The 15,164-nt window shown below is 36.6% G+C and overlaps 1 protein-coding gene across 1 annotated transcript in view; it reads right to left on the bottom strand.

Moving 5' to 3' along the window:
- Window positions 1-8,240: 8,240 nt before the first annotated feature.
- CAP2 (cyclase associated actin cytoskeleton regulatory protein 2) overlaps window positions 8,241-15,164 on the bottom strand; it is a 161,741-nt gene continuing 154,817 nt past the window's right edge. The window contains exons 12-13 of the mRNA XM_019665738.1: window positions 13,105-13,245; window positions 8,241-9,742 (exon numbers count right to left, since the gene is read on the bottom strand). Coding sequence (XP_019521283.1) covers window positions 9,659-9,742; window positions 13,105-13,245 — 225 coding nt within the window. The 3' untranslated portion in view covers window positions 8,241-9,658. The remainder of the gene's footprint in view (window positions 9,743-13,104; window positions 13,246-15,164) is intronic.

Below are 15,164 nucleotides of genomic sequence, written 5' to 3' on the forward strand. Positions count from 1 at the left end.
ATTTCCTTTATTAATGTATTTCTCAACATTCCTTTGATATATTTTGTTTCCTTTTCCTAACTTTTTGGCTAGAATGCTTATCATTCTATCATCTTTTATATGTAGTGCTTCCATTTGTTATTGCAATATTGCTTTCTCTTTGATTCAAGAATTATTTAGAAGAGTAATTAAACTTTTTAAGTGGTTGGATTACATTGCTAAATCATTTCTTCTCTGTTTTAGCTTTATTGCCAGAGACTGACCCATGTAATATTTAAGTTTTTCATTTTACCCTAATATAGGATTAAGTACATAAGACACTGGAAAAACAAGTATATTCTCAATTTTTAGAGTTTTAATCTTTCAAACCAATCTTGTTAATGATATAATTTAGATTTTTTTTATATCAGAGTCAAACTTATTTTGCGTACTCCATCTATCCAGGACAGAAATACATATTAGAGCACACTATTATATATTTTTAACTCATCTTTTTTGCATTTCAAACAGTTATTGCTTAATATATTTTCATGAAAAACAACTCAACACTGTGGCAGGCAGAATTTTAAGATCATCTCCAAAATTCCTGTCTGCTAGTGTACATGCTGTGTATAATCTCTCTGCTTGAGTGTGAGATCTGTGAATATGATGGACTTTTACTCCCATGATTAGATTACACTATATGGCAAAGGTGAAAGGATTTTGCAGATATGATTAAGGTTTCTAATCAGTCAACTTTAAGTTAATCAAAAGGTAGATTATTCTGAGTGGGCCTGAGCAAATCAGGTGAGCCCTTTAAAAGAGAGTTTAAAGGTCAATAGATAGAAGAGGTTAGAAAGATTGGAAGTGAGAGAGATCCTCATGCTGGTCTTGAAGAAGGAAATATCCATGTTGTGATCTTCCTATGGAATGGACCATGAGGCAGGATTTGAGGGTGGCATCTAGAAGCTAAAAGTGATCCTCAGCCAATATCCAGCAAGAAACAGAGACTTCACTCCCACTACCTCAAGGAATTAAATTCTTCTAATAACCTGAATGAATTTGGAAGAGGACCCTAAACCTTAGATGAGCTCTAGATGAGAGATAATAAATGGGCTTTGTTTTAAACCACTGTTTGTGGTAATGTGTTATGCACGATAGAACCAATAACTACTGATAAAATAGAACAATTATAACTATAGTGTAATAAAAGTTGTGTTCTCTCTCTCTCTCTCTCTCTCTCTCTCTCTCTCTCTCTCCATTTTACTGTATGTAGTGTGGACAAAGGAATGACTTACATCCCAAGTAAGACAGCAAGGAACAATGTGAGATTTCATCACGCTACTTAGAATAGTGAACAATTTAAAACTTATGAATTGTTTATTCCTGTAACTTTTCATTTAATATTTTTAGACCACAGTTGACTGGGGGTAACTGAAACCACAAAATTGAAACCGCAGATAAAGGGGGACTACTGTGTATACTTGTTGAATTGAGTTTGTGTGTTCCCATAGTATAATTTATCACATTTATACCTATTTTTATAATATCTTTGGTCTTATTTTCCATCTTGCTCTGTTTTTTTCCTATGTCATTCTTTTATTTTCTGTATTTTGGTATATAACTATTTTTCCTGTTTTTTTCTTCTTTTCTAATGTTTTAAAAAGTATGCATTTATTTTTTATAATTTTTTAGAAATTACAAAGAAAATTTAAGTTTCTCTAAAGATTCTTGAACCTGTATTTTACTCAAGACAGGAACTATGACTCTTGCCCCCGTTTATCCTCAATACCAATCACATAGAAGTATTTTAAAAATGTATAATTTCATCAATTGATACTGTTAGGTTCTAAGCAGTTGTGCTGATAAAGCCTTTTACCACTTTTTTTTCATTTTGTATTATATTTTTTATTTTGTACTATATATTACAAATTTTGTAGTATTTTGTAAATGTTTTTATGTAAATAACCATTTACAAAATACTATTTGATTTTTCCCTTTGGATTATGTTTTTTATATTTATTATAAAACATTTTCTTCTTGTGTGTACTTTTGAAACAAAACCTATAATCTGAAGCAGACAAAAATAAATTGAACTAAAGGTAATTATCTTCTTTTGAATGTGTCTTAAAATTATTGGAAGTTTATAATCACAAAGAATTGGGAATTTTAATAATCAAATGCTTATAATGCTTATTCTGACAAATTCAGACAGTAGAAGATAAAGGGGAAAGATCCTTTCCTCCAACCCATACTTCAAAGATAGCCATTATTGCCATTTTAGAGTGTATGTTTCCATATTTTTCTCTATGCTATAATGATGATAATAATAATAGTAACTAACACTTATTTAATCTTTACTATGTGCTATATGTATATTAATTAATTTAGTCCTCAAAATGACCCTATGAGTAAGTACTGTTATTACCATCTCTTTATTAAGGATGAACAAACTGAAATGCAGAGAAATGATTTTTACCCTCCCAAATTATGCAGCCAGCAAGTGATAAAACTATGACCCATTCAACTACTATACTAAACTCTCTCTCATCAAATATGTTTATATGACTTTATATACAAACAAAATATACTTCTTTGACATGGATTTTAATAGAAATGTTCATAATATCCTTTTTCTGATACATACTTATTTTACTTAATATATTATACATCTTTCCAAATTTGTTGAAAGTATTTCTCATGAGTGAGCCAGTAAATCAGAGGGTTCCTTAAGTGGATATTAGTTTTGGTAGGCTCAACTTCTCTGAAAAATAAATTCAAATATGTAATAGTATAAACACAACAGAAGTTTATTTCTCATGTAACTAATTACCTAAGGCAGGTTCAGGCCAGTGAGTGGCTGTCTTCTATATTGTGACTCAGGGACCCAGAGTAACTTGTTATTCTTGCATAATCAGAGCATATTGTCATTTGCATGATTAAGACTGGTTGCCACGTTTAAGGATCTGGCTGGCAGAAGGGAAAGGGAATATGGAGAAAACATGCTCTCCTAAAAAACTGAATCTGGAAGTGGTATTTACAGTACTTCACACAATCCTTCAGGAAGAAGCTAGTCATATGGGCATTGGACTGCAAGGGAGCTGACAAAGGTAGTCTACTAAGGAAAGAAAACAGATTTTGGTGCACAGCTAGTGACTCTGCCACAGGTAGTTTTGTTGTATATTTGTTTAGTCATATTTGAAAAGTATCTTTAACAAATTGATCTCATTTTTCTTAAAGAATTACCTATTTTTAAAGGTGTCACAGGCACTTGTCAAATGGACATACCTCTGGTTAGTGGCATATCCAAATGGAAACCAGATCTTCTGACTCCCATGCCAAGCTCTTTCTAACTAATGCAAGACCTACTTGACTTTTTTGAAGAGTTAATGAAGTATGAGCTTTTGTTCTGTGAGGATAAGCCCTATTGGAAATACGTCTATCAGATTAGATGTTGAAGAGAGACTTATTTCTGAGAACTATAGAGTATGGAATTAATTTGAGAAAATAGTTGTCTAGCCAGTTGGTAAAAGCAGCCTGCAGAATGTAGACCATATTGCTGATGTAATTATTTTAGATGCTACCAAATGAGAGAACATTTTGATAACTCTCTAGAGAACAAGATTTTCATTGTTAACGATAGGACATCACTCCCTGAATTCCACATCCATTGAATAAGCTTACATTAAAATATTTCTTTTTTTATTCCTCAGATACTTGCATATCAGTGGTGATTGAGCATATAGGAAAGTGTTGACCACTTATTTAGTGAACCTGGACAGATAATTTGGATAACTTAGGTTTTCAAATACTATTTATTTTTCAATAGGCATATGTAATTCATTTCTTTAGCTTAAATTAGATAAATATACAAATCTCAGTTTTGAGTTGCTATTGTTGTCAGATCTAAAGAAGTGAGATTCATAACGATGGTGAAAATTCCAGGTTCTTTTGTCCAACTTTTCTCTATCCCAGGATATGGAAAATACATGTAACTTACAGTTCCTTTAAATACCATATTGTTTTAAATTTATATCCTTTTCTTGAAGATGCATATTATACATGACTCTTATAAAATATTTCTCTGGACCTCTCTACATCTTTTAGTAATGGTACAGGACAATGTTTTTTTTTTTTTTAGCTGGGCCATCCTGCCACCTGTTGGCAGCTCAGCTTGGGGCGGGAATCAAACCGGCAACCCTGTTGCTCAGAGCTCACTCTTAACCAACTGAGCCACTCACTCAGCCGGCCTCGACAATGTCTTTCAATATCATGAAGAAGCACACAGAGACTCCCCTGGAACTGACAGTCTACATCTGATATTTTCTTTATAATATTTAAACTGAAGAAGAATGCCTGAAGCAAGGGGTGTTGTAATATCAGCTGCATGCAGGGCAGGCTGCTGAGGGCCATGTGTCAATAGCTCCCTAGGGGAGGCTTACTACTCCTTTTGCGTGAGCATGATTATGCCCCATAGGGAAAAGGAGCAGATAAAATGTTTTCCCAAACAAATCTCACTCCTTCCAACAAAATCTACAGCACTGTTATGTTCATGGGGAGACTTCCCATTATAAGTTTATTGACTTCTGAGTTGAAGATATGAAACCATAGTTATTATTTTTTTAATAAAAAATTTAAATGCACACCTTCTGGTTAGTTTCCAAGATGAATTATTAATATCATGGAAAATTACTAACTGAATTTAATGAAAAGAAAACCTTTATGATATTAGCGGGTGGAATTTAAAAATTAGCATTACAGTTTATTAAGTGTGGTCAATGATGCATTTCTTTCTTTTGGATCTTCATGCCAATATGAGGTATCATTTTTTGATTATGATGGTCCTAAAAAGCAAGGTATAGAAATAAAGTGGGCTTAGAACTGAAATATTCAAAGTTGTAAATTTAGACAAAAATTACCTTTAGAAATAAAATGATACACTGTACTGGAGGGAACCCTGAAAAAGAATTCTGTACTGATAAGCAAACATGACTGTTTGTTAGCTGCATATTCTCTGCCAAGTTACTAAACAAACAGTAGAGGAACAAAAACCATTTGGAGAAATCTGGATGAATTATCATTGGTTAATTTCAGCTGGCTTACTTTCCACTTGCAGCATAGATATAAGCTTCGTCATGTACAGAAACATTGAAATGGTTAAACTTGCAAAAGAAGCCTTTGAAAGACTATTAAAACCAGCTTGTCTCAGTTGAAGCAATTAAGCCCTTAAAATTGTATCTATCTGAAGTGGTACAGAAAGTGCCAATGGTTTAAAATAATTCTTTTGAAATGCACATGTTTAATGAAAGTCATTTTTGGAATATTAAACTTATGAAATGATTCCTAAGGATATGGTATCAGAGCAACAGAAAAGACTCCAAACCCGTATCCAACTGCCTATTCTTGATTTCCAATTAAATGTCACAAGAATACCCTGAATTAAACATATTTAAGACTGAACCATGTTTCTCTTCAGATCTGGTTCTCATTGTTTCCTGTCACATAAAATGGCTGTTTTTAAATCTTCAATGAGAAATGACTTTAACTAGAAAGGTAGATGAAGAAAATATGGATATGTGTGGGAAACATGCATTAATTTTAGCCATGTTGAATGAAGTTGGCACAGGCAAGAGGAATACTCTGTGGACACTTGGAATTAAGAGTCTGGGGAGACAGATTTGGGTTGGGGATGTAGATTTGTGAGTCATCTGCTGGAGGTAATAGGTGAAGTTAAGGGAGACAAATGAGCATTGGAGAGGCGGAAAAAGGTAGAAAAGAGAGGAGCCAGAGAAGCTTATTGTGTATCAAAGTCAAAGGGAGTTTAATAAGAAAAGGGTGATGTCAAGAATCCCAGTGGATGAGGAATGAGATAAAGCCATGAGATTGAATGACTTGAGAGGTTCAGAAATATGGTTAGAATAGAAGTCAATTACATTCATTATAAAAAGGTATGTGTGTGTGTTCTAGTCCTTGCTTTACCTCTACCTGGTTGCTTGTCTAATGTCTGATTTCAAATTGCTAGTGTCACTGCGCCTTGGCTTTCTCATCTTTAAAATGAGGGGCTTCCTTAGATAAACTCTTCTAGATTCTAAGAAGTTGAAGTAGACACTTTCAGTGAATGAAAGCGTGAATGAATGAAACTAGATGTACTTCCTACCAGTTCTAGAATTTCCATAGTTAAGAAGTGGTGAATACTGACTACTCACTTTAAAAGGGAGCCTTGCTGTGAAAGGAAGACCATCAGTAAGAAATGGATTATCTAATGGAGATAGTATTATCAAGGAAAGGATTCTCAAGACAACAAAGACTCTTGGATTATTTTATCATTTTGATCCTATAAAATGATGCTTTGTAATATTACAAAGTAAAAAGACACAGGAGACCCTTGCACTTAATTTTTTTAGTGACGCTTATTTTTGTTTTGATTTTTTGTGAAATTATATAACATGCAATTCTGCTAAGTATGGGTTACTTTGATAACATTTATTAGGTGATAGCATTGGTAACATTGGAATTCAACAATGTGCAAGAAAAAAAACATATTGTAAATGCTGCATTGTCTTTGTTAATTGTTTTCCTATATATTGCCAGAATGTGTGTGTGTGTGTGTGTGTGTGTGTGTGTGTGTGTGTGTGTGTGTGTGTGTTTTCCTTTTCCAACAAATTCAACCTACTCAAAAAACCAGTAGGTGACTTAGGGCACCAGGGCTGGTAAAATAATTGTTTGAATCTCAAGTCTAGATTTTCAATATTTGCAGTGAAACGTTGTGAAAGGCTGATGCTAAGTCCAAGGTGAGTTGACAGAGAGTCTAAGAATTTTGAGTGGACTTATTTTTCAATATAGAATTATTACTATATAATGGGTATGTAGCATGTCCTTTATGGAATCTTTTCTTCCCATTTAAAATTTTTTCCTCCAGTAGTTTATTTGTAAATTTATTATAAATTATTTATATTTATATAATACATTAAAATATATAGTATATGAGGTGTGATAGAAAATACAGTGAATGTTTAAATGAAAAAGTGCAGGGCCGGCCGAGTGGCGTGATGGTTAAGAACTGGCTTGGGACGCCAGAGGGCCCCGGTTCGGATCCCACATATGAGGGCCAGTGACACTGCCCTCCACAGCTAAGATGCTGAACAACAGCTCAACCTGGAGCTGGGCTGCCGTGAGTCGCTGGCGACGGCGTGGGCTGCAGTCCCTGTGGCAGTGGATTGCCTTGGGCTACCGTGTGTAGCCAGCAGCCAGCGTGAGCGGCCAGCAGCCGCTGTGAGCGGCCGTCCAGAAGCCGGCGACTGATCTGCCTCGCCAGGGAAGAGCGCAATGATGGTGCCAACTTGGGCCAGTGAAGCAATGTCCTCCACAACTAGACTGAAGAACAAAACGACAGCAACTTGTCTGTTCCCCTTCCCCCAATTCCCCAGCACTGTTTCCATCCCCCCAATTCCCCAATAAAAATCTTAAAAAAAAAGTGTATTATAGTAAAAGACACATTGCTATTAACCCCCCTCAAAATACTCCCCACTTGCTTTGAACCTATCCCCTCGTTTGTGCCACTTTCTGAAGCAGTTCTGGAAGTCCTCTTTTGTGGGTGTCTTTACTTCATCCTCCTTCGTGACAACGCTCTGTGTCACACATCGCTTCTAGCAGAGAACTTTCTGTCAAGTAAAAACACTACAGTGTGTCCTCATCCACCTTATTCACAGGATCTGGTGGCAACGCACAACTTCTGTCCCTTCCCCAAAGTCAAAATGATTCAGGACATCGAGGCAGCCACCACAGCGCAACTAAAGACACTCAGGAAAAAGGACTTCCAGAACTGCTTCAGAAAGTGGCAAGAATAATGGGATAAGTGTGTTTGAAGCAAGGTGGAGTATTTTGAGGGGGATTAATGGCAATATGCCTTTTACTGTAATACATTTTTGAAAAAATTTAAACATTCACCATAGTTTTGATCACACCTCATATGTAATCATACTTATAAACAATTTATTTTCTGGAATTTTTTCATTAATATCTATGAGGGGGATTTTCTCAGTGAAGAGACCTTGAATTATAAAACTGGATTCTAGAATTTTCTGACAATCATTCCAACTGCAAATGGCTTTATATGATACCTATCTCAGAGAAACCATTCTTCTGGGAAGCTGATGACATGCTGGGTACATTCTCTAATTTAATCAGAAGGACGCAGCTGTCTTTCCTAAATCTGATGAGCAAGGGACAAATCAAAGCAGAAAAAAAAAAAGTAACTTTAATACCCAGAATTCATCACAGCATTTAGATAATTAGAATTTCACTTTATTTCAGAATAAGTTTACAACTGAAAAAAGATATTTACTAAAGCCACAACATTATTCATATGGACAAAACTTTTATAGCAAAACCTTGGTACATGAGCATTTAGTAATTTGAATCTTATATGGATATAGAAGATATCTAAAAAACGAAAATGATATCTATATTCCAAAGGCTATGATAGGCACAATATATATGCTTGTATTGGGTCTGCAAGCATTATACTATAATTCATTACACGTGATCCAAGAAGTTGCAGCTTTTTCAGCACTATGTACTAAAAATATATAAGGGAGTATGATGGTTACTGTTATGTTGAAAAAGCATGTACTATCAATACTACAAAATAGGAGCAACAACTAAACCAACAAACAATTCCTTAGGTTTTAGAAGAAGTTATACATCTATGGCTTTTTTGTGTGTTCATTTTTGAGCCTGGTTAACATGTCTGGCAAGGGAAAAAGAAGAAAGTAGCATGTAATAAAACATTAAAGACATCACTTACAAGGCATCTGATATTTAACAGGTTAAAAATTGGAAAACAAAAATTAAGCTTGATCTTACAGCAAAATTGTGAGGTATGATATCTGCTTCCTCCCACCAATCTTTTGGCATAAAATTCTTTATGCAGAAAAGTAAAAGTTTTTGAAGTGACATGGTAGAAAAATATTTATAGTAAATCATTACAATTTACTTCTGGTTTTAAGTAACTGTAAATAAAACAAGTCTTCCAAGGACCAGGAAACTGAATATGGTCCTTAGTATGGAATTTTGTAAAAACATGGGTCGAAATATATATTAATTCTGACAGAGCATTCACGCTGATAAAGGTGAACATTCGGTAATAATAAGAAAAAAAATGGTAAAATTTTCAGAGTATACGACTACTACATCATATTGAAATTGTCTAAAAGGTAAAAATGTACATCTTAAATTCTCAAAGGTTTTATTTCCCAACTAGCAATTAAATGTAAGTGCAAAAGTGAATCATGCAATATTTTTACCTAGCAGCTACTGTGTTGATGTGAGGGGAACAGAATTCTTTTGTTTCCTTTTAAATGTGCAATGCTCACAGCTCATCATGTGGAACTCAAATCACACAGAAAGGCAAATCATGAAGAAATGTTAAATACTTCAAAATGCCCATAAAGGCGTGCCAGAAATGATGCTGTTTCTTACAGCACAGAATTGTTGGTGGCCAAAACTGAAGTAGTAGGTGCTACCACAACTTCTGGTCTTTAATGCTGCCTTTTTGTCTTCCTTCCTTTCTTCTTCTTTCCTTCCTTCCTTCCTTCCTTCCTTCCTTCCTTCCTTCCTTCCTTCCTTTCTTTCTTTCTTCTTTCTTTTTTTTTTTTTTTTGATGTGGGGATTCAGATCAGGGGTTCTGTCTCTCTGGAGGTTAAGCCATAATTTCTGCAGGTTCAGTGACCAACTTGGATCCATCCCATGCTGTCTTGAACTGTTCAGGAACAGGAAATTCTCTCTAGAAAAAGGCAAGTGGAGCAGAGTTATTTAAACCAAGGCTTCCTTTTGCAAACAGATGGAAGGTCTGATGAGTGTCACATGATGGACAAAGACTTTTATGGAACTCAAACCCGTATCATGGCGAGGACTTCTGTGTCACATGGAGACTTGCATAATCACGTGTCAGTTCTGGAACAATCTGCCAGCCCCATCATTAAAACTAGAACTTACCAAGAACCAGACTTTTTTTTTAAGCACTGGTTATAGATGAACTCGGTCAATCTCCTACATCCCTATAAGCTAGATATTAATTGAGATGACATCTACAGCAAAGAGAGGCCTGAGAGGTTAAGTAACTGGCCCAAGTTGGTATCACTGGTAAGCAGAGCAGCCAGAATTCAAACCTAGACAGCTTCTGTTACCTATGACTCTCCACCAAACTCAAACATGCACAGAAATCAACTGGGGATCTTGTTAAAATGCAGACTTGGATTTAGCAGATCTGTGGAAGAGAATGACAATCTGCATTTCCAACAAATTCCCTGAAGATGCCAAGGCCGCTGGTCCCATCACACCGAGTAGAAACACTTTATCCTGGTGTTACCTGTCTACTCGTTGATGAAATATAAAAATGTGCTTTGGGCTATATATGAATGTGTTACCCTTCATCCTGCCACCCTACTCTTCCCATTAGGAAAGGGATGCACACGCACCACACGCATACACCACATACCGCACACAGAGAGAAAAAATGCAGAATAGCCTAAATAAAGGTGGTTTCGAATCTCTCCTTTCCCAGAGAGTGATTTTCCAGTTATTTCAGAAGAGGATCAAAAAAGGGAGGTGAGGAGCAGTCCCCTTGGCCCCAGCTCTGAGGCCTCCCTGGACTTCCTGTATACACAGTGCTGCTGAAACCCCAGCAGTATGATGAGCTGACGCCTGTGCTCACCATCAAGTGAGACGTGATGTTTCATGGGATACACACATGAGAACATATCTTCTTAGATGTAGGATCCAACTGTTTCTTTAGGAAGAAGTCATTATTTATTTATGTTAAAGGGAAGGCCCTGTCTATAACGTGTGATGAATTCTCCTTGAGTGAAGTCTGCAATGCAAAGTCTTAAGATGAAGCAAAGGAGGCAGTCTTAATAATCTAGTGTGTTAGTGTGTGTGTGTGTGTGTGTGTGTGTGTGTGTGTGTGTGTGTGTGTGTGTGTGTGTCTGTGTAGCCAATATCTCTTCTGAGGCTTTTCTTTGATGAGTAAATAAGGCCAGGTAGAGAATGCTTAGGGGTAAAGGCACCTCTTTGATAGTATCTGCACTTTAGCCATCCCCAATCTTTTTGGGGAGTAAAGTGATAGTAATATGATAACAGATCTTCTGTGGGGGACTGATTTCTTTTGGTTTGCACCATTTCTACCATCCATTCCCAGATGACAATGCCCACAGCAGGACCTCTGTATTGCTCCCTATTATCTCCAACTGGAAAATGTGGGAAGAGGGCCTAGAACAGAGGGCATGAGATAATTTACTCATAGAGGGAAGACTGGACTGTTCAAGCTCAGGTTTTGATCTATACTCATCCTTCAGGTAAACAGATCTCACTCTTGGCTCCACATTGAAATCTCCTAGGAAGCTTTAAGATATACAGATGCCATGGGATTGTAGCTTCATCAGTCTGGAGTGCTCACCCAAACCTCATTGCTTTTCTTAGCACATCCAGTTCCCATGCAGCTGAGCCCTCTGCTTAAAAAGCTGCAAAGGCCAGGGCTCGCCCTAAGTTTTGGCTCTCCTCTCTGGAGCTACTCTGTATTGGCTATAGCACTGAGTGGGTTGTTTCAGGTGGAGAATGTGGGAGGAGGATTTTTTGCCTCAGTGTTAGGCTGGCCATACACCTAGTGGTGAAGCATGGCCTATTGCTGGCAGACTTTTGTTTTTTAGACTTAAATGATAAATTTCTAGGCTGCAATATGTAGCACGTGTCTGGGTAGCACTAAAGAACTTACTGATGTTAGGGGAAGGAGAGATTAGTGGGCATTTGGTCCTGTCCAAAACATCCATGGAGACATTTGGCCCATGCCAAAAGGTCCTTAAAATGTGGTCCTGTCCGAAACATCCATACTTAGAAAACATTTCTGGGTTCAAACAGCCCAGAATGTTTTATTTCTACTTTTGGTTTACAGGATGAATAGATAAAAAATAGTGCCATGTTTTGTGGGTCCAATAATTGTGTTGTGGCTGTGTTGACAATAATAACCCTTCTTCCCTGGTTAGCCTGGCTGGTAACAGCACAGGGGTTAGATAGGCGGGTCAGGGTTTAAATCTCTCAGAAAAGTGGGATTTATATTAATTTTGGACCAAATGTCTCCCTGGACATTTGGACAAAACACAATGTCCTGCAAGTAAAGGAGAACATGAGAACAGTCATGTTTTCTGTCTAAGGAGATTAACTAGAGTGCTGACGGCTGTGTAGACAGCTGGTGATTGACCCACAGGCTGATGAGGGCCCCTCTTCCAAAGGTGTGTCTGCTAAGGCATGTTTTCTCCCATCTTCCCCAATTCACGGCACCCTCTCACAGTTAGAATCAGGGGGAATAGTCTCTGGGTTTATTTCCATACTTCCAAGAAGCAATAACTAGTAGAAAGCAATAGCTTGCTTCCAAATAGCAACAACTGGCAGGTCCACCACATTGTGATGCAGAGGATGCATTTATTTATATTTCTTTTTCAACATAGGAGGATATCTGCATGCTTCAGTTAGAAGCTGCTTTGTTGGGGGAGAGGAGGCAATGAAAATAAATGGTGGCAAATCACTTAGGCCAGTGTTTCTCAGAAGGATCACTGGATGGACTATTGGCCTATTAAAATATAGATTTCCAGACCTCACTCCAAGCCTCCCGAATCCCCTCTAGGTGTGGCCTTTGGGAGCCGACATTTTCATCAAGCTTCCCAGTGGATTCTTATGCTGAGTTTGCGAACTTCTGACATAAGAAAAACCTACACAAATAAATCTACTTATCACCCCCTATTTTTCCCCCAAAGCATTTCTCCCTGTTTTCTGTTTGCCTCCAGTATAGCACAAGAAAAATATTCAGTCCTAACTTATATAAACTCACATGCATGGTGTACTACTTGATAAATGGTAGTCCACCAAGGTAATTATTAGTAAACTGCCTGGAGTCACAAATCCAGGAGTGAGCATAGTCAAGAAACTAATAGGAGAGAGGATATGTAAAGGCAACTCTCTGAATGCCTCTCCTGCCTGTGAACTATTCTACAAATGAAGCTCATAGATTGGTAGCTGACTGATTAATCATTCTCTAACAATGTTAATAATGAAGGCTCAAGAAAAATTCTTTACAGTCTTTTAAAAGGTACTTACATAATCACCATCCTGAGGGATAAGAACATTCATTTCAGATGACTTGGCACTCACTATCTCACAGTCTAACGCATCTTCACTGAGATATATGTGGCAGCCTTCTGTCTTATTAATGGAAATTGTTGGCACTCTCCCCATTACCTGAAATAGAAAAAAAATATCTGGGACCAAAGCAAGGAAATGGAAATACAGCGTCCTCAAATAAGTACAATCCATGGGTCTAACCAAGCATTAGCAATAGCTGGGTCAGGGCCGGAGAGGTGGGTTAACTGCACGGTCTCCAGTCTGAATTAAGTGTCACTTGGGGACAGAACGAAAGGACCACACAAGGGGATTCTCAAACCTCAGGGTCTCTTTCCTGAGACAAAATAAAGGGATTAATTTGAAAACAGCAGCTAAATGTTGAGAAAAAGTCTCACAACCCTGTTAGTGGATTTGAAACATATATTTGATTTCATGATAAAGGAAACAAGATGCATTTGCTTTTATGTGCTTAAAATTTTAGTTTTTACAAATCTCTATGAAAGTGGGAATAAAACAAGTACTAATACTGTCATTTAAGAGCAAATAAGTTATTCTGTAATTGAGTAGATTTCTCCTGAACCTAAATAAGAATAAATAAGAAACAGTACAATTCTTTTCACATAAGTTCTTTGCCAGATAAAAATCTCACTGGCTGAATGTGAAGCTTAAATGAGATAATGAGTGTCTAGGTATTTTGAAATGTATTAATTTCAGGAGCGAAAACTGGAGACGTAGTTTTAGCCACTCATTGTATAGCTAAAAGGGACCATACACAAGAGGAGGCGATTCTTTGTATTGTTTACAAATAACTAAGTGCTATAAAATTTTTGATCAGTTTTAAATTTCTCTTTTAACAGTTTTCAAACATCCCCCCAACATCTCTATAGGGGCAGACTGTTCCCCCAATGACCATATTACAACTCTATAATTTTCCTTCTTGTAATGGTAATTGAAGTGATAAACACATCTCCTGTTTCACCCTGAAGAAAAGGCTGGATTGCAAACCAAAGAAGCAACTCCTGTTGATGGTGCAGGTGATGTAAAGAATTCCTTAGGGGGAGTCTAGCCAGGTCACCACACTTCTCTGTTTTCTCCTCTCTCCATAGAAACTGGACACCAACTTGGAATTGAGCCCCAGTGGGAAAAAAAAAAAAAGGTAGAGGTAGTTCAAGGTCAGGTAAGCACAGGGCTTTGCCATAAATAAAATAAAATAAAAATAATACATAAATCTGTATTTCAAGAATGTGTCAGGAGTAATGTTCTGGCAATTTCTAGATTTGTTTATTTTATAATGATGAAGAGCATTTATATAATGACTAGAACTGTATGAATACCAGGCAAGGAAAGGAAAGGAGTAAATCATCAAAAAAGCGAGTCTTTTATGAGACAGAGTGGGGCCACATGAGGCAAGCACATTATGCTAATACATTTTATTTATATTTATATATTGCTATACTATGCTAAAAATGCTGAAACACCTTATGTTTTTGAAAATCTGAAAAGCAATAGCAAAATTTTTTTTTAAAGCCTCAATATGGTAAGAACTGTCATTTCCACAGCATTTCAGTCAATACTGCATTAGAGTAGACTATACATGCACTTTTCCCTGGTAGTCTGTGAACATTTTGAGAACAGAGATTATTTCTTATCAGGGGAACTGGGCCAGAGTAGCTCTTCTGATGAGTGACAGGTGATATGTGACTTTGCCCAGGCCAATGCTCTAGTATTGAATACATGTTTCTGTATTAGTTTTGTTTTCCGAAAATTTATTTCTCCATAAAATTTCCAAAATTTCTGTGGAATCTCCTAGTCTCTTCTCTCTCCTATAATTTGTACTCTTTTCTAGGCTAGTTTGCCCAAAACAGAATTACTGGATCAAATCATATGAACTTTGGCCCATGCCCTTTTTTCCCCTTTCAATCTTTAAAAAAAAAATTACTGAGGTAAAATCTGCAAATATAAAATTCACCTGGTTTAAGTGTACAATTTAATTATATTTAGTAAATTTACAGTCATGCAACCATCACTTCAATTCA

This window comes from Hipposideros armiger, unplaced genomic scaffold, assembly GCF_001890085.2.
Source record: "Hipposideros armiger isolate ML-2016 unplaced genomic scaffold, ASM189008v1 scaffold_449, whole genome shotgun sequence".
NCBI classification, from domain to species: domain Eukaryota; kingdom Metazoa; phylum Chordata; class Mammalia; order Chiroptera; family Hipposideridae; genus Hipposideros; species Hipposideros armiger.